The 27,630-nt window shown below is 35.0% G+C and overlaps 1 protein-coding gene across 2 annotated transcripts; it reads left to right on the plus strand.

Moving 5' to 3' along the window:
• Positions 1 to 739: 739 nt before the first annotated feature.
• On the plus strand, positions 740 to 19,964 carry LOC139707095 (olfactory receptor 4S2-like). Of its 2 annotated transcripts, XM_071617088.1 has the most exons (2): positions 761 to 1,404; positions 19,676 to 19,964. In XM_071617088.1, the coding sequence occupies exons 1-2, from the start codon at positions 761 to 763 to the stop codon at positions 19,962 to 19,964; spliced, it is 933 nt and encodes a 310-aa protein (XP_071473189.1). The 2 variants fall into 2 exon arrangements, with proteins under 2 accessions (XP_071473188.1, XP_071473189.1); XM_071617087.1 differs by lacking the exon at positions 19,676 to 19,964 and having other exon boundaries at positions 740 to 1,711.
• Positions 19,965 to 27,630: the final 7,666 nt, after the last annotated feature.

Genomic DNA, 27,630 nt, shown 5'->3' on the forward strand with positions numbered 1-27,630 from the left:
TCAGAATCTAATTTGTATAGTTTTGATTCTCTTTCTATGACCCCATACCATATCTGGAGCTTGGGGTCAAATAAGGCACTATGAAGTCATCTAGTCAAGATCAAGGTTCATAGGAAGGAGAACATGTGAAAGTCTATAGTCTCAAGTATTTGAGGACACATGAGTGGATATTGTGAATAGGCATGGAAATATTCAGCAAGGGAAGGGAGGACATATGTTTTTACTTATGCATCAAAAATAAAGAAAAACATTTTCTTGTACAAACATTACTGTTTTTTTTTTCAAATAGATGTTGTTTCAAAATTAGATTGCCTTATGCAATATAAAAGCTATATTGAATCAAATTACATTTTCATGTAAATGCAAATATACCACAATGAATCACACAATTCTGTGTAAATAATATGCATCAATAATAAATAAAAGAAAAAAGTAAATTTGTAAATAAACTTTAATAAAGAGTGAAGGAGGGAAGATACCTGGTAACAAGTGAGACTCAGGTGATTTATATGTTATGTCTCTGGACATTGTTTCTTTATCTGAAGTGGAAAAAAATGGATATAATACAGAAGTAATAAAATTGGAAAATATGCAATTCATTTTCAAGTGTGTATGCCAATCAGGAATATCTATTCATTTTTATGTGGTTAACTATGAGAATTATTCATTTGTTCTGAGTTAAAAATAAATGATTATGTTCCTTTTCATGTGTCCTTCAGGTAATTTGTCTCTGGGGAACATGTCCTCATGGACTCATCCCATGGAAAAAATAAACAATGTAACTGAATTCATCTTTTTGGGCCTTTCCCAGAACCCAGAAGTTGAGGAAGTCTGCTTTGTGCTGTTCTCATTCTTCTATGCAGTCATTCTTCTGGGAAACCTCCTCATCATGCTGACAGTTTGCACGGGCAACCTGCTCAAGTCTCCTATGTATTTCTTTCTCAACTTCTTGTCTTTTGTAGACATTTGTTATTCTTCAGTCATAGTACCCAAGATGATTGTTGACATGTTAGCAAAGAACAAAACTATCTCTTATGCGGGGTGCATGCTGCAACTCTTTGGAGGACATTTCTTTGGTTGCACTGAGATCTTCATCCTTACTGTAATGGCCTATGATCGTTATGTGGCCATCTGCAAACCCCTGCACTATATGACCATTATGGACCGGGAGATGTGCAGTAAAATGTTGCTGGGGACATGGGTAGGTGGGTTCATACACTCCATTATCCAAGTGTCTCTAGTAGTCCAATTACCATTTTGTGGACCCAATGAGATTGATCACTACTTCTGTGATGTCCACCCTGTGCTGAAACTTGCCTGCACAGACACCTATATTGTTGGTGTTGTTGTGACAGCCAATAGTGGTGCCATTAGTCTAGGGAGCTTTGCGATCTTGCTCTTCTCTTACAGTGTCATTCTGGTGACTCTGAGGAAGCAGTCAGCAGAAGGAAGACGCAAAGCTCTCTCCACCTGTGGCTCCCACATTGCAGTGGTCATCATCTTTTTTGGTCCCTGTACTTTTATGTACATGAGGCCTGACACTACCTTCTCAGAGGATAAGATGGTGGCTGTATTTTACACCATTATCACTCCCATGTTGAATCCTCTGATTTACACACTGAGAAATACAGAAGTAAAAAATGCTATGAAGAAACTGTGGGACAAGAAGGTGTTTTGGACTAGTGGGAAATGGTTAGAAATATTAATTTAAACTGAATGATTTTTTGAATCATCTTAAATTTTCTCCACCTTGTTTAACCTCTCTGTACAATAAAGACAACCAGGACAAATTCACAGGATTTTAGGAAAGAACAAATGAAAGAAAAACATATTTTACAAAGAAAAGGTATGATCATTTTATCCTAATTATTTAAAAATCTGGTAATTTCCTGAAATCTATGCTAGGTATTCCTGTAACTAACAATCTTAAAATTATCATATTCAGCATCATTATTTTCTTCTCTGTTTTATGTTTTGTTAATTTTCAAAATGAGAATGTTCTGTGAAGTATTATCTAAAGCCTTTCCTATGGTTGTGAACTATGGTGAATTTTAAGCTTATATCATGGATTGCAGAATACATAAAAAGCAAAATATCAAAGCTAATGTTCTCCTATATAAATTCTTCAAAAGACAGGGAAAACTAAACCAATAAGCCTGGACTGAGAGTAGAAGTGTTTGCAGAAGTTCAAATAGATAACATCCAAGCTGATAGACAAAATATTAGTTTTCATCATTTGGTCTTGGGCAAATTCTTTCCATACTGTAGTGCTCATTGTACCCAAACAATAAGAAGATTGAACTGATTAAGCTGTGAGAGTCCCCCTTTCAATGACAACATCTCAGTAGAATTATTTTTTTTTTCTCGTTTGAATTGATATTTTCTCTGGTGACCCAGTTCTTCTTCTTTCTCCATGAGCCACAGCCTGAAATTAATTAATTAATTAATTTATTTATTTATTTATTTATTTATTTATTTATTTTTAGTAAATATACATAGCTCCAATTGCCTCTGCTATTGATTCATTGTCTTTTCCTGACATCGATTATCCATGCTACTGCCTGTTCTTGGTTTTATATCTGTGGCTGGGTGAGGAGTATAAGCATTATTTATGGAAAGGACCATAGTGCATAATATGTGACCTGTGATAGGGATGTATCCACAGAATTAAAAGCAAAAAAAAGATTTTAAAAAATTCAAAAGATGTTTAAATTTGAAATTAAAACCATGTTTAGGTATTGTGCTTGAACAATACAAACTTGTATTGTTCACCATTTTATCCACTTTAGACATTCATTTGCTGGGTCTCTATGTGCCTCCATATTTTTAGATTTTGAAAGGAGTTGGTCAATGTTTTACAAACTCATCATGATAATCATCTTTTATTTTTCATGCACAAATGGACATTTTAAAAGAGAAGCTTTTCAATTAGGCCAGGTTAAGGGTCTATAAGAATCTATATTTTAGACAAGATTCTCTGTGAATTTCTGTGCAGGCAGTGACATGTCAGGAAACAAATTGGGTACCTGGGACGTGATGACTCTTCATGTTGTTAGAATATAAGAGTTCTATGAGTTGATGGAATACAAACAAGTCTTTTGAATGTTTCCCCCTGTGTTATGCTGTCCAGTGAACAGAGAGCTAAAATTGAGCTGAACTTTCAAAACAGCATAATAAATAAATATCACACATTTGATAACTTCTCTCTATAATACTCTTTTTTTATGCCTTTATACTAAATAATTGTTTGTCTGGTGTCCCTGGGAAGGTAGTAGATGGCATTGTTTTGATTCACAGAAACCAGTAAGTAAAGCATATAAAAGAGTATTCAAGTTTTCACCAGCCACTTTATAAAGCTATACCTGTTCCTGAAATTATCTTTCTGAGTCAGTCCCTGTGGGAGGAGATAGGTGGACTTGTGATTCTTGGGAAGGAGATGAAAAAGAATCCTGAAAACTCAGACCCTCCCCAGATCTGTTGTGTATTTGTATATGTGTGTGTGTACCTGGGATTGAACTCAGGGGCACTCAACCACTAAGCCACATCCCTAGTCCTATCTAGTTTTCTACTTAGAAACAGGATCTCATTGAGTTGCTTAGCACCTGCTTTTTCTAAGGCTGGTTTTGAACTCATAATCCTCTTGCCTCAGCCTTCTGAGCCATGGGGATTAAAGGTGGCACCACTGTGACTGACTTGTCCCAGTTTTTAATCCAGGATCAGAATATGAATTTGAATAGTTTAAAAGGACATAAATTTGAATGGTTTGAAAAGCTATAATTAAAATTCCACTGTTATTTGCATGTTTTATGTAAACATTAACAAATTGCACCCCAGTAATATCCATTTATTCATTACATTTCTTTTTCTAATTTCAAAACATTACACAGGTTGAGAAATTTTCCATGCTGTACATTTACAAAACCAGAGTTCTTTTAAACACTTATAAAGACTTAAAATGAGTGTGTAACTCCTCAGTGTTTACCCTAAAGAATTAGTCATCTTACTACTATGCTACATGCATGCACATGTTTATAGCAGCACAATTCACAATAGCCAAACTATGAAAGCAGCCTAGGTATCCATCAATGGATGAATGGACAAAGGAAATGTGATATATATATATATATATATATATATATATATATATATATATATATATATATACATACACACACACACAATGGAATATTATTCAGCTATAAGAAAAAAATGAAATCATGGCATTTTTAGAAAAAAAATGGATAGAACTAGAGACCATCATGTTTGGTGAAATAAGTTAAACTCAGAAAGGAAGTGAAGGATCTTATATTGCCTGTCAAATGTGGAAGCCAAAGCGGACAAAGGAAAAAAGAGGTGTGTGTCTGGAGATCCTCTAAAAATCAAAGGGGCATGAGTGGAGGAAAGGGATCAAGGGACGAGAGCTAGAGCCAAGGTAAATGACAAAAGTAATATTGGCCAAATCGCATTGTTATATTGTGTACATGTATGAATATGTAACAATAAATCCTATTATTAACTACAATTGCAATGCACCAATAAAAAGGTGAAAAAATGAGCATATAAGTATTTTCATTGTGATAAATTTGAAAGTTTGAAAGAAATAGATGTTAATCTTCAAATTTCAAGTTTTAATGAATGAAATATACCACCTAAAGGGTACTAAGAATTAAATAAGGCAACGCTCAATAGTATTATGCAAGAGGCAAAATTACATTGCATTTTTTTATTTAGAAATACATGTTGTTAACTGAAAGGTCTGAAATAAACAGCATACTCATGTTTCGAAATTGCTTTCATTTTTCTTTATTGCAATGAAACCAATGAATGGAAGAAGTTAGTACCTCTCCCACCATAGCTGGTTTTTCCATGAAGATATTTGTTTCTAAATCAGGACATAAATACAGTTCTTACACTTTGCTCTGATAACAGTGTTATAGTGCTCATATGTGTGAACTCAGGAAGAACAGAATAAGTAGAAGAATGTCAGAGCTAGGAGGGACCAGGAGGTCATCTGATCTACTTCTCTTTTGTAAAATCTCAGAGAATCAAAGCAACAGAAAGAGAGTGGCCAGGGGTCTTCTCTCCTCAAGGTTTGTTACTGTGGGTGATAGCACATCCCATCTTTGTTGTGTTAATGACATTGATTCTGGAAAGGGAACAAGATCAGGCAAAGGGTGCCAACACCAGAGGCTTCAATAACCTTCATCTTGTCTTGGCCCCACAATCTCTCAGGGCCTTCTTCATGTGTGTATTTCTCAGTGTGTAAATAAGGGGGCTGAGCAAGGGGGGAATAGTGGTGTGATCAGAGCAAACACTGTGTTATCACTGGTAGAATCAACCCTGACATAGTCAAGAAATCCACAGTGATGTCTGAGCCACAGATGGTGGCACTTGAGAAGCAGGTCTTCAAGGTGAACAGGGCGATGGTATAAAAAATTACGAAGGCAACAAATACTAAAAGAGACGTCACCCCTGTGGTGGTAATGATTGTCATGTGCAGGAGCCTCATGTCAGCTTAGCATAGCTTCAGCAAGGGGAACATGTCACAGAAGTAGTAGTTTTTCTGATGGTGGCCAGTCTCCATGAACATCTGTTAGGAACTTGGACAGAACAATGGGTTATCACAGTTGGTATGAAGCCACAGGGGTTCCCTTGGGGAAAAAATGGTTGAGAAAATGTTATTCACCAAAATGGTGGTATTTGGAGGCAAGGAGATACCCAGACATTTGAGTACTGTTGGATATCATAAGCAACTTACTACAAATAAAAAGAGACCTAACATACTACCATAATCCTTCAGATGAGGTGAAAACTGGTGAATACCATATTAGGAATTGATATTTGGCATAAAACTTCCTCAGAGCGTTCTTGTGTGTGCAAGTTATTACTGTTTTTATTTCTCCATTTTTAAACATATAAATGAAAGAAATCTTTTTAAAAATGCTTTTTTGTTTAATTACAGGAGCTCCTGCATCACTAACATGAGAAAATCAGAAGATAAGCCAATTTTAGAAATAAAATCTCACAAAAGGTTTAAAGGATACAAACTTATCATACCAATACTATTCAGTGTACTAACAAAAAAAAAAAAAAAAAGGAAATCTCCATTTTTTCAGTTCTCTGAACCTGTATACAAAGACCTTGTCCAAATGATCTCTAAATCTCTCCCAGATCTTAAATTCTGGAACTCATTCTTTCTTTCTAGACCCCAGACATAATTGACATCATAATATTTTACAATGGAAATTATAAAGGATCACAGTTTGGTTGTTGTGTCCTTTTTTAAGAAATTGTTAGCTTGACTGAGCAAGTCTCAGCATCTTTGCAAGAACCTGTCTCAAAAGTTAAAAAGGGCTGAGGATGCAGATTAGTGGTTTAGTTGCCCAAGTATTTGACACTAGTCTCCTTAGATCTGCAGACTCAGAAACACTGTGGAAATGTCCACCCTAACACTCATAATTTCCACAAAAAACATTTAATTCTCTTTCATGGGTCTCTAGGTAAGCTGGAGTTCAGCTGACCTAGACTGGAAATGGCTGGGTTTAATTTAAGACTTCATAGTGGCCCAGTAATACTTCATGTACCTCATTTCCCTCATGCATACAATAGCAGAGTTATCTTCCTCTGTTTGTCAAATCAAATTCACAGCTGATCACCAAATATGAACTAAATATGTCAAAGCACTGAAATATTTAAGGAAATCTCATTCAGAAACCACAAAGTACTTTAATTCTGGAGACACCTAAAATATGATAAATATATTAGTTTCGTGGATATGTTTATATGAGAAAACAGATAAAATATGAATGAACATGAAATCTGGTCATACAATCCATTGAGTACTGCTTAGAAATGTATTTACATTTGTTTATGCTATTCTGGGAAAAGAAGCATAAACATTAGCAATTAGAAATGAGGAGAAAAATTTTCATATTTTTCACTACTAAGAAAACTATTTTTCTGAAAAATTAGAATGTTTGGCTTTTTTTCATTTAAAGTTTACAAGAAGTCATAATTTCCCATTTCTTTACAGCGATGGTATAACAACATCAGTCTGGCAGTCAATGCTATGATTGTGTATTAATAGAATAAAAAGCTCTTGTTGATCATACTTCTTCAAACTAGGTATAGTCCAAATTTCCTGATTCTAGGAATATCCCAATCATCAAATCCAAGTGCAAGTATTCAGATATTCCATAAATTGTATGAAAACTACTAGAAACAATTACTCAGAACACAAATATTTGTAAGACCCCTAATCCTAGCTTAATTGGGTCAGAAAAATTGCAAAGTGATTTTATTCACCAGCCTGGTTTGGTAACTTGATCTAGGGGACAAAGAGATCTATTGCCTACAATGTTTAATCTTGGACCATAACAATGGATCATATGTTTCTAGAGCATGGTTTATAAATTTATTATAAATTCTAATCCAGATATCTTTGTTTTTAATTCTATGAATACACCAACATCAGGTATCACTCATGTTTCTTAATATTTTCTTTTTTTGAGAGACCTTAATTTTAATTTATTTATATGTGGTTCTGAGAATCAAACCCAGTGTCCTATTCATGCTAGGCAAGCACTCTACAGCTGAGCTACAACCCTCAGGTATACATGAGTGATAGTTCTACCCCTCTCTCAACCACTAATACAAATGTAAGAAGACCCAGTGTGTATACTGTTACATTGTTGGATATTAGATTGAGGCAGAGAGACAATCGGAGATACACTTATCCACACACACACACACACACACACACACACACAATCTCAGGTCATGCATGGTTCATGTGAAAGATAAATCTATCATCAGGACACAAGAATTTAGCATAAGAAAAAACATATTTCTCTGGTATAAGTATTTTGAGAATACACAGATGGAATAAGATAAGAAAGTCCAGTCCAAATAAGTAAACAATCTTTTGTCTTTAAGCTTAGTTTTATTATTTTGGTATGCTGCTCACACCTCTGCAGCCAGTCCAAGATTACTGGAATGAAATGTGACTGTGTTTTGTAGGACTGCTATCAAAATAAATTAGCTAATTTGTCATGTTTTCCAGATATGTATTCAAAAATTAAGTAGCAATTAATTGCTTAATACATACCAGAAAAGTTCTTAACCTTGTAAACAACCTCAAGTATCTCAGAGTAGGTTTTAATATCATATAAAGAAAATAGCAAAAATAAAATTGAGGATAGGATAATGATGCTGAGATTCTGTGCTTAGTAAGATTTCTTTAGTCTTAATATTTTAGAAAAGCATTTGATTTAGAAATAACAAAATTAATATTAAGTAATGATGAGTGATATTGTAGTTTTTAACAAATTCTAGTTTTCATTTGTTCTTCTGAAAATCTGGTCATGTCATTATTTTGTTCATTGTGAATTATATATAAGCAAGAGTGAACAAAATTTAAGATCATTCAGCTTAAATTATTATTCCCAACCATTCGCCACTGGTTCCAAACACCTTCTTGCCCCACAGTTTCTTCATAGTATTATTTACTTCTGCATTTCTGGTTATATAAATTATAGGTTTTAGCATGGGAGTGATAATGGTGTAAAATACAGCCACTGTCTTATCCTCCTAGAAGTTAACATTGGGGCACTTGTATGCGAAAACAGAAGGACCAAAAAAAAAAAAATGATAACCACAGCAATGTGGGCTCCATAGGTGGACAGAGCTCTGTGCCCTCCTACTGCTGACTACTTTCTCAGAGACACCAGAATGACACTATAGGTAATGAGTAAAAATACAAAACTCCCCAGAGTGATGGTACCACTGTTGGCTGTCACAATGACACCGATAATATAGGTGTGTGTGCAGGCAAGTTTGAGCATAGTGCTGACATCACAAAAGTAGTGATAGATCTCATTGGGTCCACAAAAGGCTAGGAGGACTACCAGAGCCACTTGGATAACAGAATGGAAGAATCCATTTACCGAGGTCCCCAACAATATTTATTGGACCTCCCCTGTCCATGATGGTCATATAGTGCTTCAGATGGCCACATAATGGTCACAAACCATTATTATAAGGATGAAGATTCTGGTGCCACCAAAGAAATACACCCCAAGGACTTGCAGCATGCACCCCACATGTTCTTTGATAAAATGTCAACAATTATCTTGGGTGCTGTGACAGAAGGGAAACAAATGCCCATCAATGACAAGAAGTTGAGGAAGAAGTACATGGGTGTTTTCAACAGATTTCTCATGAAAATGGTCAGCATGATGAGGAGGATTCACAGAGGAATGACTGTTTAGAAGAACGAGAACACCCCAAAACAGACTTCTTCAACCTCTGGGGTCTGAAAAAGGCCATGGAAAATGAGTCCAGTTACATTGTCTAATTTTCCCATGGAATGGGTCCAGCAGGTCAACTTCTCAAACTAATTATATCAAGTGGAAAAAAAAAAACAGAAAGACAATCAGCATTTATTTCTAACTCAGAATAAGTGAATGATCGTAGTAGTTAAAAATGGAACAATCAGTACTGACTACTGACTGGCATGCATCCCTAGACTAGTTAAAGTGCATCTATTCTGATCATTTTTCCTCTATAATATATCCAATTTATTCATGTTGTATGAGCAAACAAAGTCTACAGAAATAAATCACATCTAAATGTTAGCAAAATCACATATCTTATCAAGAGTTTATCTTTGATATTCATGTTAATATTATTTGTGTATAAAAATTCACTAAGTTCTCTTTCTATAAAAGATTAAATCACCATTCAGAAGAACTCTGAATATGGTGTTAACTGTATATCTGATTAAGTTTCCCTTACTTGGATCCTAGAAGTGAACATGTCCACATGGTCACTTCTGAAAACTGCCTTGCCTGGTCACTATAGGTGAGCTCCCGACCCCCAGGCAGAAACACCACGCAAAGTTTGCTGACATAAAGACTTCAGAAAACATCTACTTTGGTGAGGAAATTGGGGCCAGCTAGTTGGAGCCATTTTCAGTAGTAGAATTCAGTTCAAAGCTTCTTGCCAAAAAGACATTGGCTGCTGGAATTATCACTGGGGAATTTATAAACAACAGTGCCTGTTAGTGTGGAAATGGTTTGGCAGCAAACTTTCTGAATAATTAAAACATTGCATCAGCCTGGGAGACCAAGAATCCATGTTGGAAGAAGCTGTTTACCTCAGATTGCCATAAACCTTGGGGAATTCTCTTTTCCCTTCCTCACTTCATAAGCCAGAGCGGGGTAGGGTTCTAAGTTACTGTCAATAGGGATGATCTAAAGAATACCTCATTATCATTTGGATAGTTCATGATCCCAAGAAATGACACCCTAAACAAACAGTTGGCACATAAAACCTTTATCAAACTCTAACATATCACAGTAGGTTTTCAAATATAGGATGAATGTTTTGAAGCAGATTCATTGCACTGGCTACAAGTCCCAGGGGGGACACCTACTGAATGGCAGGTAGCAGTAACATCACTATGCCAACCACCAGGAAGAGGAGTCCAAATCCACCAGCCTACTGTTCCTCTGACTGCAATTTTTACCGATTAACTGGGTCTGGTGAGACAGAATACCCAAGAAAGAAGTTAATTAAAGAGACCTTATGCCAGATGCCTTAATCCCAGATGCCAGCAAGGGGCAATAAAATCCCAGGATTCACAGCAAGCTGGTTGTAGAGGCTCAGGAAAGCTGTGCAGGGCAGATGGGATCTTACCTGTGGCTCTTATTAAACTGCAGCTGAGGGACCCCCAAAGTAGTCTTCTCTAGGTACTATACCACAGCAGATATTTACTTACCAGGATGAAAATATTGAAAGACATTAAAAAAAAAGAACAAACCTGAGGTAATCTAGATATGAAGTCCTTAGCTTAAGATGTTCCATTTCAGCACATTCCAGTTATTCTGAGAACTGCAAGCAAGAAATATGTGTTCAAGATTGGGGGTTGCTGGGTGGTCCAAAGCCACCCCAGAAACTATCCTGTAAATGTAAATCTTTTTTATTAGTAGCCTTTTTGAACTCTTCAATTTAAGGAATTTTTTCTTATAAGATAAAATAACTGAAAATAGTTTGCCATTAGATGCTGTTGGATTCATTTAGGACTCACGGTTCTGGAGTTCATTTTTACTGAGCTGACAAAAGATGAAATATCTCATTATTATTTTAAAAATAGGAGATAGGGGGCTGGGAATATAGCTCAGTTGGTAGAGTACTTGCCTAGCACTCACAAAGACCTGGGAGATTTTATTTTATTTGGGTAGGTTGTGAGTCCACGTTATATTCAAAATAAAAGAAACTATAAGTTTTCATAAAATATCCCGAGATTCTTCATTATTATGCCTCTGCTAACTTCTGCAAGTCATCTATAATGTAGATATGGGAGCATGGATGAATTTTTTTTATAAATCTATTTCTCATTTATAAACACCTACATATATCCTATTTAACTTTCTTGACCACATATTTTAACAATATTTAATAAAAAATAGGAAGTCTTTATGCCTTAAGGAAAATATTTTCCTCAGGGTATCAGTCTATTTTAGTGTTCAAGACACTTTATTCTAAATATGATAGAATAAAATGACTAAGAATTGATACTTTGAAATTTACATTGAAAAATATTAGCTTAGGTTATTTTCTGGATGACATTATTTGTCTACTTTCCAATTAAAACAATGACAAGAAAAAATAGAACATTTTTCTACTTAATCCTTTCTTTCAGTGTGTAAGTTAATCAGTTCTCAAATATTCCAGCTCTCTTTTTTTGCCACATAAACTAGAGTGTACTTCTGGATCTCTGGTGGATAAAAATTATAGTATTTTATAAAATCAAATACTCAAGTAATCTACAACCCATGAATTGCCCTTGCAGAACATATGTTCAAAATTGTCCACCATATACTATTTATTGGAGTCAAATATTCATTGATAGAATAAGAAATACACACATTTTGAAATAATAATATAACACAGTACAGAATATCAATTAAAGCAGTGAAAATGAATCCAGAACTATATTCAAAAACAAATACAAACTTTAATGATTTGTTTTTGAATAAAAATAAAAGTAATTGCTTAAAATCTGCGTATAGTATGCTAAATTATTTAAAATTCAAAACATGTATTTTTTTAATACACATATGACAAATATATTTTATTTCTAAACATCAAGATAAATACACATTTTAAAATTCATAATATTAATCAGTTTTGAGATAGTGGGCAGAATAAGGAAGGTATAAAAATAGGTGTAAATATTGGTAATATTTTAGTTCCTGGGATGGGTAGGTTAGATTTTTATTTCATTTTAGTAAATTTATAAAGTATGGCTGGGGATATAATTCAGTTGGTAGAGTGCTTGGCTAGCATAAAAATGGCCCTGGGGTCAATCCCTAGCATATATATATATATATATATATATATATATATATATATAAATTTATATATACAAATTGTATTTTTTAAAAATAGTATTTGGAAATAGGTTAACTCTACAATTGAAATTGTATTAATAGAGTTAGTTCCTTCTGCTCTTTTTCCAAGTTGACTTCCTTCTTTGTTGCCTCCTTACTCGGAGTAAGATTGACAGAAGTGCTGGCTCTGCATTCTCAGAAATTCTAGTAGGAAAAATGTACGGTGTTTTTATTGATTTGAAGAAAAATGTTGCCTTCTCTTTTCTTTTCTTTTTTCTTTCTTTTTCTTTTTCTTTTTTTTTTTTGCCAAAAGATACCTGAGCCAGTCATTAAAATCTGAAGAACATGTGTTCTGATCAAATACGCAAAAGCCATATTTTCACACTTGGGAAATGACCATGCCCCAATCTTATATTCAGAAAATGGCAAAGCTATGGTTACTTGAAGAAAAATCAGCATTTTAGTTACTCAAAGATGAAAATCAGACACAGGTCAGATATAATCAAAGCTTACTATGACAGTTTTTCTCAACCTCAATTTTATATCCCCTGACACAGACTAGATATGTCCATAGCAGTGTCTAGATATTGGGCATAAAATTGCAAATGTCCACCAAAGATTGAATGATATCTTTATTGATACTGTTTCCCACATTTTATCAGGAATAGGACCCTGGCCTGCTCTAGGCACAGCCTGACCTCTTCAGTGTTTCATTTGATGTCTCCTAGTGCTGTTCATTATAACTTGTAAAATCACAATGGAAAGGAAGTTTGAAAAAGTACTTGATGTTTCCCAACACCTGAACTCACCTTTATCTGCTGTACACCTAAATAAGTGATCTAGTGTAATTCAAACTCTTCTACTTATTTCATGTAGAATCACATAGGTAATTTATCAGAAAAATGATTATAGAGTATTATTCAAGATCTTTCTATTGTTTTTAATTTATTTTATTTGTTTATGCACTTAACAATTGATTAAGTGCCTACTATGTGTTTGTAAGCATGTGTGTATGTACACACACATAGACACACACACACACAATCTTTATTTTCAGTGTCGGCAATAGAAACCAGGGCCTCACGCATACTAGGCCTATTTCTTGTTACTTTTTAACCATGATAGATATGGTGAAAAACAAAAATTATGAATCCTACTCAATAAGTGTTTAGATTATATACAACTTTCTAAGATTCTTAGGGGAAAAATGGAATTATTTGCTCATTTCTAGTCCTTATGCAAAAAAAAAAAAAAGCTAGTTATTGATCATCTCAGCCAATATTTGTGTGACTGGGCTTTAGAGACTAGGGTTTAGGAGTGTAGGGGAAGAGGAAGTACTGAGAACATAAATTGAGCAAACTGCATTCTGAAAAGTGAATTGAAAATATTTTTTTAAATGCTAAAACCAAAACAACAACAAAAATTTACAAGGTTACTACAGAGCTACTGTAGTTTGTTTCATAACATAGGGAAAGGCAACTTAGGGCAGTCATTTCTTGATGACCCAATGACTCTTTAGTAATGGCACTCTTCTTTCTTTTTTCTGTGCTCTTCACTCTCTCCACCACCCATTTATACTTTTCTTCTTTTTCCCTGTGCCTCCCAGGTGCCTGAGGAAGCTGACACCTTCTCATCCTTGTTTCCACCTGGTTACTGTGTATGAGGAGGGTTGGCTTGATATTCTTTAGGCTACATAGACAAACAAAAAAGTTAAATGTATCACCTCTGGGATGTTTAGGATTAGCAGAGAAAGAGAATCTTTAAAGAATAGTGCTAAGGTGATGATAACTTACATCCTTATGTGTTAAAATATTCCCTTGGGGGGTTGGAAAGAATTTTTTAATAATCCTTAGGGAAAGCTGCTATGAAAAGAGGATAAACAGATAAGGCAAATGCAGAGTCCTCTAACAGATAAGGGAGAGATTATTTCCATGTTTGTGATCTCACAGATGAATCATTGCAGATTAATCCAAAGTATTTTAATAGATTACTTGTGAATATGCTATTCTTATATCTTCTGAGAAAGGAACAGAAAAAAAGCCACAACATTTTAAAGGGTTATTGTTGTTAAAGAAAATAAATAGAATGAATATAATATTTGAAATAATGCAAACTTTTGAACTCCACAAATACTTTGTGAACCCAGGTATGTGAAAAGCTGTCCTTGTTATTTGGGAAGAGAAGGAGAACGTCTGTCTTTAAGTTTTTCACCCCTTCTTGAGATGGCAGACTTTGGAAAAGTTCCAACACTTTCCATATAAGTTGGATGGGAAGGTAAATCTCATTGACAGCCATTGGTTCCAGAATCTTAGATTGTGCTTAAATAAAAACAGAGAAAAGACTAGTAGAAAATAGTGACCTAGTCAAAACTTATGGAGAATGCCAACTTTTACATCTCCTAGTGACACATGTGAGTAGAATAATGCATATTACAGTATATAATTACTATTTTTTGTATGTTTCTAAAATGATATAAAAATATAACTGGCAATTGACATATACCTGAGATTTAGTTTAAGAAGCTGAGTAATATTTTTCAGATAAAATTTGGATCAAACATGACAATGAAGAGTGTAAAAACTTCATTTTGACTTTATACAATGAAAATGAAAGATAACATGGATGGGGTATTACTGAAAATATTTTGAATAGAAATATTCTCTGTCACTAAATATTTTCCCATTTCCAATCTTCTCTTTCACTGTCTGTCCATTTGTGTCTTTAGTGTTCCACAATGTTCCTTCTTTTTGTCAAGGAAGGTTTAGAAAGAATAACAATTAAATACTAATTTTATAACAGTTGGGGAAACAGGATATAGAAAGTCTAGGTAGTGAATATTGAATTTTATGACATCCTTTTGGTTTTCAGTGCAGGCATCTCTGATGGACAGCAGGAGTCATGAGGCTCAATTACATACAGTGAGAAGCTCAAAGAAGGTCAATTATGCCATACTTCAAGCTTTTCAAGGTAAAGGAATTGAGACTGCCAGTTAATATTCTCAGGATAAGGCAACTTCCACAAAGAAAGTGAGAAGGATTCTTCCACAGACAAAAGTCTAGTGTAATTGACTTGGGAAGGTTGGTGGGTGTGGGGGGGTGTCCTTTAAGAGAGTCCTTACAGAAGCACTGTTTGTTGCTGAGGACTCCCTAAGGCAACCTAGGAGCACTGCAGGAGCCACTAGACACTAGATCCCACTCTCTTCTAGTCTTCACTTTGTCTTGGTTGCTTTTCTTTCTGCTCTTCTCCATTGCTTTGTGTTTTCACTCTTGCTTTGACCAATGTAGCCTTCCTAAGTTGCCTCATCTTGTTTGAAATGTTGAGGTATAAGTGTGGTAATTACAAGAAGATGTGCTACAATAATGGGTTCTCTTGCCTTTACCCATTGTAACCTATTTTTGTGTTTGATTCCTTTGGGAATCTGAAGAAAAGTGTTAACACTTCTCTGGAAAAAAAGACACTCACACAGGCCTATTCACAAGAGGTCATACACATAGCCATGCACAAACCATGGATCAGCAGCTGCAGAATACAAAAATGCCAGGGTTCTTTTTGTGCCCCTTACGAACCAGAGATTCATGTTTTTCTTTAAGAAATGCTTAAGAGAACCATTTCCATGGGTGCAGACTTTCATTGTCTTTGATGCAGCATGGTGTTAATGCAGATCACACATAATTTATATATATTAATGATGGAGCTAATTCCCCAACTTCTATAAAATCAATCTGACTATAAGTAAATAACAGAAAGATCAGTAAGAGTAGAGAAGGGAATAGGGAATGGGAGGGAGAAAGGGGAAGATAAAATCCTAGGGACTGAATTAGAACAAATTATAATTCATGCTTTTATAATTTTGTCATAGTGTTTTCTATTATCAAGTATAACTAAAAAGAACCAATAAAAATTAAATTTAAAAAATTATTGAAATAGTAAAAAAATCAATATCAGTTTTGTTTTATTTTACAATCTTTTTCTAGCTTTATAAATAAAGAACATAATAGTCACTTTACTATATATGATACATAAAAGGCTCCAACAAACCAATCATGGTTTGTAATCTGAATGGTACCAAAATAACCAGATAAATACTATTTCATTTTAAGAGACAATGGAGGATGATTGATTTTTAAACAGTACTACTTACTAAACTACTACATTTTTTAAAGCATTGGGGCTTGGCTCTAGGAAGAATAAAATCCTGAGAATCCATAGTTTTCCAAGGTTCTAATCCATGAAGGAAAAGAAGTAAAAGAAGTTCACACATAATTGCATGTAAGCCTAGGGAGTAAAATTATAAGGTGAACTGTGAAGAAAGGCTTTCAAGAGCAACAGATCAATTTTATTTGAATTTCTTTCCTTTTTTGTCAAAAGATAGTTATGGTATCTATAGAAGTTTACTTGGCAGCTGGGTCCTAACATTTTGAGACAATTGAAGTTACTGGAAATAGAAAAGCATTCTAGGAAGAAATGAGTCCATTGTTTAAACTACTATTAAACATTTTAATGAAGACCCACAACTCACAATATGTAGTAATCAGCATTTCTATTTATTAATTTATCTTAAAAAACATCTGGTGAACTGTATAAAAAGAAATAACCTTTTGTAAACTTGGACAATCTAATATGGTTGACAACAAACCAAAATTATACAGTTAAAGGAATGGCGAAGATGATAAACTATTGGAGACGAAAGATCCTTTCATATTTTCTGGCCTCCAATAACTACAATATATTTGAGTACAATTACTTCATGATAGATCTTTTAAATGAATAAAAGAGAATGATCTTATTTCATTATGTAGCTGTCAAGACTTGTGGGGAAAAGTGCATGGAGTACTGCATACGTGGCATATGTTAAGGGCATCTGAGTGGCAGGCCACTCCCGTTGTGCTAGGCATGTGAGTGGTCGCCTACCCCATAGGCACAGCTCTGGGTGTGAGGCCATGTGTTGCAGTCCCTGTGCTTGCTCCACAGCCCACTCCTCGATTGGTGGCTGCAAGGACAGTTAGCAGACATTGCATTGGCAGCTGCTTTTAATCTTCTTAGCTACTGCCTGAATATATATACATGGTAACTACACAATAAAATCAGACCTGCTTCCTCCTTGGTCTCCAGAGGTCTTGATTAGAAACTCCGTAGCCACACTCTCCTTTACCCTGTTCTGTGGACCTCCTCGCTGGACAAGGGAGAGCCCATGCAAAGACTCTTCCTTGCAGTTTAAGATTCTTGACAAAGATCACACATTTCAAAAAGAATTTATTTCTGTTCTTGGCACCATAAAGTAGATAAGTTGATTAGACATTTTCTTAAATGTTTTAATTTGGAGGAAGAATGATATGTTTCAAACTAATTGCGGAAAAAATTATTTACTACAGAAAAGAGAAAATACATATATGAATGGAACTTTGAATCTATTACAATTGCAAGGTTCTGTGCTTATACCTGCTAATGGCTCTAAATATAATGTATTGAAGGAATGGACAGGACTGGGAAGATTACAATTGAACAGGAAAATGTTCCATAATGTATTTAAACAGAGCACATTTCAGTGTATAGTGTGATTCTATGCAGAGTCCTTTGTGATAATGTCATCCTGACAAGTAAGATCTAGAAAAAGTGTAGCCTATGACGACATGTTTCATCATTTAAAAAATAAAATATTTTTTGGGGAAAGAACCTTAGTCGAATATGATCATAAATTTCCACAGGACAGAACATAAATTGAACAAAATAATCAGTTACTATCTATCCCACTAACTCCCTTCTGTAAAGCTCTATCTACTTTCTTCTTCTGTGTCTTTGCTCTGTCCTTATAATATTTTCATGCATCCAGATAATAAAAATCACAGGATATTACAAGCATGATATGGTCCTACACCAGCTTCCTGAAGATATCCCTCCAAAATATCCTGAATCATAAGCTAAGTACTTGAATCATGAAAACATGAACTACTGAACAGTATTTAGTAGCCTCTTCATTTTAATGTAATCTCAGAGACTCAGAGTACTCTATGGGGTATTTTCCAGAAATTAGAAGATGGATAGAAATTGGGATATTGATGTGAGATATTGCTATGAAAAACCACTATTTTGTCCATTAGTGTATGTCACATGCAAAATGTCAAAAAGATATTTCAAGATAGCAGCAGATTATTTAGAAATTATCATTGTTTCTTGTTCCTCTTTTTACAATGTCATAGTTGGAAAAGAATATAGCCTATTATATGTTTTTTTCAAAACATATTTGTATCAATGTATAAAATGCATATGTCATGTATAAATACAAGTTGAAGTAAGGCATTTTATGTAAGAGAGATTGAGTAACTTTATATCTACATTGTGAGGCTGCAAGGACATCAAAAATATCCTAAGTGTAGAGTAATACCCCATGGGTCAAGATTTATTAAACAGGAAGAAATGAAGGACATATTAAAAGGAATAGCGTGTCTTACTTCACCATTCATTGTTTGGGCAAAAATGATCACAAAAAAGCTAACAAGAGCTTATGTTTGAAGAATACTGTAGGAATGTATCACACTAATAAGCTTATTTCAGACCAATAATGACCTTATGAAGTAGTAATTGAAATTTGAAGAAAAAAATGTTGAGGTAACTTTTTAATAAACCACAACTAGAATGTCTCTGATGAAGAACATTTATTTCAACTTAAGATATTCCATAACATTATGTGGCACATGGTAAACTAATTCCTTTATTTTCATGGAAAAACCATCTCACACTCTCCCCTTTTCTTCACTCATGAAATCTTGCATCTGGACAATAATATGACTGAGTTCATTCTGCTTAGACATAGGACCTTGTTAGGAAGAAAATAGTGTTTGTAAATTTTTCTTTTTCTACTCAGACACATTGCTGGGTAACTTGCTGATTATTACCACCATCAAATGAACATGAGCACAACAAAACTCACTGTACAAATGGCCCCACTCTTGGACACCAGGAGAAGGTTGGTCATGTATGTGTCTGTATAGACGAACTTCAAAAAGGGTTCCAAGTCACAGAAGTAGTCATCAATTTCATTAGAACAACAATAAGGAAATTCAAGGCAAGAAAAATCTGAGCTAAAGAATGCACACAAGACCCCACCCAGGCCACAGCCACCAACACACTACAGACCCAGAGGCTCATTATGGTCATGTAGTGCAGGGGCTTACAGATGGCCACATAGGGGTCAACAGCCATGAGGATGAGGTTGAAGATCTCCAGGCAGCTAAATTAATGACATAAGGAAACTTGGACCATGCACTCACCTAATGAAATGTGTATGTATTCATCTTGCATTCGCTGAGAAACCACAGTGCAAGAGGGAGGAGAAAGGCCCTCTCTTCCTGCATCTCCCACATCATTGTGGTCATCTTGTTCTTTGGACCTTTCATATTTATATATACACGGCCTGCAATCACCTTCCCCATAGATAAGATGATAGCTGAGTTTTACACCATTGGAACACCTTTACTCAACCCTCTGATTTACACACTGAGGAATGCAGAAGTGAAAAATGCCATGAGGAAGTTGTGGAGCAAGAAATTGGTCTCAGATGACATGAGATGAATGGAGGTTTCAAATCCTTCTTCCCTTTTGTACTGACTTTAAAGTCCTAAAAGAATGTTACCTTCTTATGCATAAAGCATAGTACTTTATTGGGATGGGAGAATTAGTTCCTTAGGTGAATACACAATATGAGCATAATACACTGGTTGAGAAGGAGCTGTTTTTATGTAGAGGAAGAGACACAGCAGTAGGTACAAATACTGATGTAAAGTCCCTGTTGCTCTTCCAGCTGAGTGTCTATATCTCTCTGCCTTTGTAATAACACTTGTGGTTCAATCCAGTATTTTCATGCCCTTCCTCATGTTGATTTCTGGTGTTTTCTACTAACAGTTCCCCATCTGCCTCCGGAGCCTGACATTTCCCTCTTCCAAATGATTTTCATTTATTAGACATTATTTTCTCACCATGTTTTATTATGGACCTTCAATTTGTTTGTTTTTCTTAATTCAGAAGAAGGTACTACACTTTCTCTCTCTCTCTCTCTCTCTCTCTCTCTCTCTCTCTCTCTGTGTGTGTGTGTGACAGATTCCACTATTTGTGTTTGTGTGTGCATGCTCATGCACGTGGTAATCTCAGTTCTTATAATTATACTCTAAATCATTATTATGTATTTACTACTGGAATAGTGACAGAACTTCTCTAGGAAATTCATTGTCCTAAAACAATCTTTTAATCTTGGGATGATTCCCACTGGGATTGTATTTATCATATATTTATGAAACATTGACAAATATCATTATCATTGACATAAGGAAGTTATCATTTGTTTCTCTGTGTGGTAATGGAAAGCTATGTATTTCACTATCTGGAAAGCTGTGAATTTCAGCGTGATCTAGAGTGACATGTGTACTTCACTTTTTTTTTCTCAGATTCTGTGAATTTCAAGGTAAAATCCATTTCAAGGTGTCCAAATTAAGCACAGAATTTACACTTTAATTCTGCTGTTGTAAGGTTTGCACAGTAGTAGATTCCAGTTGACAAGAGTTTTAGCTTATGTCTTATTTCAAGACAAAGAAAACATAAAAAGGAATGTGTAGTGGGTGCAGTCTAGATACCTCCCCAGATACACTCCAGTGTGACTTCTGGACATTCATGCAATACAGAGCTCCATATCTACTGTTATCACTGCTCCTGAAGACAAAGATTAAACTCTAAATCAATTTCAGGTTTTTAATAAAGTTGCAAAGAAGACTGAATGTAAAATATCATCACATTCTTTGTTTGGAGTCTGTGTTACGATAGGAAAAGATTAGGAATCTGAGGTCTGAAATAGGGACAATTGTGTGGAGAAAAATGAGAACAATGCTCTCATAAATTAACTTGTATCCTTAAAGTTATCACAAGTAGCTTCCTCTCACTTGACAGAGAAAAGTCTTACCTTGCCCAACCACCATGCTAGTACCTAACTGGAAAATCTTTTCATGGAATGATAGCTATTTATTTTCCTTGGGAGCATTCTCACATGCCCCTTATTGACTCTAAAAAGGCAAAGTTCCAGGAAAGTCCAAACAAGAGAGCACCATCTTGTTCTTGGAAAATTATATAAATGAGAAATTTGCAAGATTTTTATAATATGTGTAAATTTGAACCATGGTAACACTTCACTATGTGAATAGATATTGAGGATAAATACAACTGTGATTACACATGGTCCATTTAACTATTTGAGGTTAAACACCTATTATAAAGGTAGGTAATTAAAAACCTTAATTTCACTTTTGCCATGAAAATTCAAGTATTCTCAGCTGAGGGAAGATTTAGAAGACTGTCTATGTCCAATAACAGTAGCCCTCAACAAAATGAAGTGCAGGTGCAAGGAGTTCTTTGCTATAGTATTATGAAAGTATTAGAAGTCTCAAAGTGATGAGAAGGTTAGAATCTATGACCAGAGAATGCCCTATTGTTTGTGTTTTTGATGACAGCACAGAAGACACTTCCTTCAATAATGCAACAAAAATTTACTGGTGAAGAGAGTATAAACATTTATGAGACCCTTGGTAATAGATATAGATAAAAGTGCTTCCTTAAAACTGTGCTTCTAGGTAACTGTAGTGATGGGATTCTAGACTAGAAGGAAGCAACAGGTAATATCTGTTGGAGGTAAACTTTGTACAATTATCATGACAGCAAGACAAAAGTATGATCAGTCATGTGCTTTTCCCCAAGTATCTCTGTCAGAATGAGAAATAGCTCCTGAGGTTTCTAAGGTAAACTTGGGTGGTAAGAAAACATATGAATGGGCATGCAACTGGTATCTTGAAGACATTATTTAATGATAATGATAGATGGTGAAAACAGTAATATCAACAACTGCAATACAAAATTGTGGTCTCTGAACCACCTTTAGAGTTAAGTGGATTTTAAAACCAAAGATCCAATGATTGAATGTTGGATCCTCTTGAGGTAGGATCACTACACTGAGCATAAAAATATTCTTTGCATATTTTCCACAAAGGACCTCTTCTGCCAGTGCAATTAATAGGGAAAAAGGGATATCAAGATTTATCAGGGATTATTATATGAGTACAGAACTAATAGTGATGCAAAAAGACTTAAAATACTATTAGGTTCTCAATGTTACAGTAAGAGAATGTGGAAGTCAAGTGATAGAGATGTATGCTAAGCATATTGCATCTGACTCAACTAAGTGTAACTTAATTTAGTTTTCTGATCTCTAAATAAACCTACAAATTTGTACATGTTTATGAATTCCTGTACTGTGGAATAATATTTCTATATTAGGAAGGAACAAGTAGAAGATCCTGAAGTGTTCTATAAATCAGAAGCAATGTGTTACACTGACAGATATTGCAGAGAGTATTACCAGTATCAAAGATGTAACTAAGGTAGAGGAAATGGTCTCTGTCATACATCTCTTTTATTAATCTGTCTTGTTCCTGCAAAATTCAAATACATTACAGAGGAAGAAGAGGGAGCTCCAGCCATAACTTCTTAACCTGGGTCTTTTACATTTGCTATGCACACCTAGATTTTGATGCTAGGTGAATGCATAGTTTTTCATCTTCTTAAATAAGAACAAACTCAGTTGACTTTACACATCAAGTAGCAACAATACTGACTGCTGACTGATTGACTTGGGATGCCAGGAGGCTTTGCAAATTGAACTACTTGTTATAAAAAGGATATTACAAAATCAATGTCATAAATTTTGGAGGATGAACTAACCAAAACTGGTAATAACTGGACCTCAGGTAGTCAAAAATCAAGGGTATTCCATGAACAAATGGATGATTCTGACACTTATATCATCTACCTCTGTTAAATCAATGTTAAATTCCTGAATAACAAACTTGTTTTCACTTTATATTAAGAAATAAGTGCCTTGGATAATAAGTATCTATTGACTCAGGGACAGTAGAAAATGTGTGGGTTTGCTGACCAAGTGACTGAAAGATACAAAGATCCAAAAAGGGGTTTGGGAAAGAGTTATAACAGACCTATTGAAGCAGGCACCAACTAGAAAGCAATACAAGAAAGTAGGAGTTCAATATCTGGGTGATCCGGATAAATTTTGCTTTGATATGATCCAGACTAAGGATATCAGATGACAGCATAAGAGAATATGAATAGAGGGTCTCTAGAAGAAAGACATAAGCTATGTGTAGTCTCATTGTTGCAGGCTCCATATCAGAATCACTGGTCTGCCTTCTGCCACTTCTGAGGGTCTAACCTCCCAGTCATGCACATCTGAGCACTCCAGATAAAATCAATCCCTAAATATTAGTCTTTCACTTGGCAATAGGTTGATTATATAAGACTCCTTGTACACAAGGTGGAAACAGTTTTTCCTGACTCTGATTGATAAACACCTTAGATATAGGTTTTCCTTCTTGACTTTACAGTGCCTTAATCTATACCAACATTTGTTGACTTTTAAAGTAGCTGATACATTGATAAAATATCCCATAAGCATTGACAAGGACATGTTACTTATTTGTGTGCAAAGAAGATGTGAAAATATTCTCGTGATATCAGACTTCAGTTATCTTACCAGGTAACATATTACCCACTAGATCATCCTGAAAGAACAGAGGAAAAACTTCTTAAGAGATCAGTTAAGGTACTAAATATAAGTCAATTCAGTGAAGAGTAAAAATTTGTCCTCAGAATTAAGTATGAAATTGAACACTGAATCAATAAGATGTGAGTCCCCATTTATCTCATATCCTTCATTCTGAGATCCAAAGGTGTTAATGCTCCTAGGAATCCACTTTTGTGGTCTTCATTTTCACTAGTATAGTCTTGGGTTCTGGAAAGAACATTCCTGCCCAGGACACAGTAGAAACCACTGTAGTTGTGCTCTTATCCAAGCAAAGCATCAGGAATAGAAGTTGTGCTATTCTGGCTGAGGTACTTGATTCTGATCATTGTGAGCAGCCAGAGTTGCTACCTTAAATTAGAATCAGAATTGCTACATTCAAAACACAAGAGAATTCAGTAGATTGTTTTAACACCTGTACACACAATGGTAAATGTAAGTTTAGGTGAACAATTGCAGCAATAAGACAAATTAAGTGGCTGAACTCTTATAGATAAACTTTAGAGTAACCCTTCAAGGTTAACAAATCAAACAACTAAAGTGCTGGCCAGTGGTGAGAGAGCCATCCATAAAGAATTGTGCAAGTTGCAGAAAAATGGGAGTTCATAACCCACTTGAATCAAATGTATGAAAGATGATACGTCATCAGCTTTGTAATGTTTTGAACAACCAATTTTAAAAAAAGAATTGTGCAAAAGGGAGATGTTCCATACCAGTTATGGTTTACAGAATTGCTGCAAAAATACGAAATGCATCTCACTTAATTTAGTATGTACAAAGTTTAATTTTAGAAAAAGTACATGGTAGACCATTGGGCTCTTTCCTCTCTGCTCCTGGTATTTCAGCAGCCAGAACACTCCATGACCTTATGGATTTTCCAGGAGTAAGCCCATGTCCTAAGGAGCAGGTTGAAGGACATATACATCAGTACAAAATACATACTACCTTTTAACCCATATATTTAGCCCCCCAAATGTACAAAACCTACATACACCCATTTTAAGATTTCAAATATATTTTTAAAATTTTATTATCTGTAAATAAACATTGATAGCTTCTACTTTCAGATGGGACGGCAGTATTAGTGGATGAAAAGTACGGACAACAGAAACTTGTCTTTAAATGAATGCAAAGAGAGATTGACAGGCTCTACCTTTGTGTTTGTCAAGCACTGTATTTTTCATTTATGATTCAGAATCTACAAAATTTTGATTTTATAGTTCTAAGAAATATGTCACTATATATCATGGGCCAAAAATGCCATCTGTGAGGAAAAAAAATGGAATTTATACAGACATGGAAAACAAAATAATATCTCTAGGAATCAGGGAAATGTAAGTCTAAACTACATTGAGATTTCATGTCTCTCCAATCAGACTGGCAATCATCAAGAATATAAATAAAAAAAAGTTGTGATAATGTGTGGGAGAAGTACTACCCACGTACTTTGCAGGTAGGAGTGCAGATTAGTACAACCACTGTGGAAAGCAATAAAGAGATAGCTCAAAAGAACCACCATATGATTCAGCTATCCCACTCCTTAGTATTTCTCCAAAAGAACTAAACTCAGCATGCTATACTGATAGAGCCTTACCAATGTTTATAGCAGCACATAGAACCAGAGCAGGTGCCCATAAATCAAAAAGTAGATTAGGAAAATGTGGAGATTTACTCAGAGCCCCAAAGAAGAATGAAATTATGGTGTTTTCTAGTAATATGATGGAACTGAAGAATATCATGCTAAGTGCAAAAAGTCAAAAAGTCAAGGGTCAAATGTTTTCCTCTCAAACCAGGAAGCTAGACCAAAATAAGGTTATAAATGGGGACAGGGCATAAAAACAGAAGGGAGATAAGTGCACCAGAGGAAGTGGAAGAGAGATGGGACAGGAAAAGAGAGGAATGTTGAAATCAAATTTTCCAAATCAGGCTACATACACAGTGAAATACACACACACACACACACACACACACACAAACACACATACACACAGCACTAAATTTAAAAATCTATGAATAGACCAGTAGAGTAGAGGAAGGGGAGTAGGGGGATGAATTATTGGGGACTGAAGTGGAGCAAATTAAATTCCATGCTTGTATAGTTATGCCAAAATGAATCCCAACATAACTGTAATGCATGAATAACAACATAAACATAATAATTTATATTCTTTGTTACTTTGCCATCATCAAATAATTAAAACTATAAAAATTTATTACTAAATTATTTTGTAGTTGCTAATGAAGTCTTGTTACTATTGAATTTATAATATGAATGAACAATATAATTTGAAGAAAAATCTATAACATATATCTTCAATTTCATACAATATTAAATATTAAATGGAAGTCTTAATTGTGCTTGACTATACAATACAGTTAGAAATATAAACATTATTTTGAAATATTCAGCACATTATTTTATTATTGCTTTTTAAATTGCAAATCCACAAATATATTTTACTGCATTGACTCTCTCTCGTCCAGCAAGGAGGTCCACAGAAAGGGTAGGGAAGACTGTGGCTGCGGAGTCACTGATCAAGACCTCCCAAGACCAAGCAGGAAGCAGTTCTGATTTTATTGAGCAGTTACCTTGTACATATACTCAGGCAGTAGCTAAGCAGATTATAGGCAGCCACCAGTGCAATTTCTGCTAAATTTCCTTGCAGTAACCAATTGAGGAGCAGGCCATGGAGCAAGCACAGGGACTGCAACATGTGGCTTCACGCACAGAGTACAGGGTAAGCAGTTTGCCACTCACATGCCTAGCACGAGGGGAGTGGCCTGCCACTGCCATGTATGCTAGTACTCCATGCACTTGTCCCCACGTATTATGAGCTTGCTATAGATAAAGTGTTCTGGTACTTTCCAAATTCATTGTAGTCTAAGTGAAGCATCTAAGCTGGGATCAGGTTTAAATCTACCAACTGCCTAGTCTTATAACATTATCTTCTTGTGTATCTTTCAAAATAATAATGGCTTTTTAAAATTTTATTTAATGTTTTAATTGGTGCTTTGTTGATATAAATAGAGTTAAAACACACTGTGGTATATTCATATATGTATATAGCATGATTTGGTCAATTTCATTGTGTATCTATTCGCCCTCACCTCCTCTGGTTGCACAACTTGGCTGTTGTGATTGGTGCAGGTACATTGATGTGCTATACCACTATAGGATGCTTATTTTACTTCTTTGATAAATGCCAAGGAGTAGGGTAGCTGGGTCATGTGATAGTTCCACAGCTAATCTTTTGAAGAATCTCCATTGTGCTTTTCAGAGTGGTTGTACTAATTTTCATTCCCAAAAAGAATGAGTGAGTATGGGGTCTGGGGTTATAGCTCAGAGGTAGAGCACTTGCCTTGCACAAGTGAGTCACTGGATTTGATCCTTAGCACTATATATAAATAAATAAATAAAGTAAGTCAAAATATTGTGTTCAAAAACAACAACACCACAAAAAATAAATAAATAAAAATGTGAGTGTATAATTTTCCTCATATCCTTGCTAACATTTATCATTATTTGTATTTTTTTAATACAGGGAATTGAACTAAGAGTCTATCAATCACTGAGCCACATTCCCAGCCCGATTTTGTATTTTTTAG

Source organism: Marmota flaviventris, chromosome 9, assembly GCF_047511675.1.
Source record: "Marmota flaviventris isolate mMarFla1 chromosome 9, mMarFla1.hap1, whole genome shotgun sequence".
NCBI classification, from domain to species: Eukaryota; Metazoa; Chordata; class Mammalia; order Rodentia; family Sciuridae; genus Marmota; species Marmota flaviventris.

Coding starts and splice junctions, on each gene's coding strand:
- LOC139707095 (XM_071617087.1), top strand. CDS start 740: ATGTCCTCATGGACTCATCCCATGGAAAAAATAAACAATGTAACTGAA.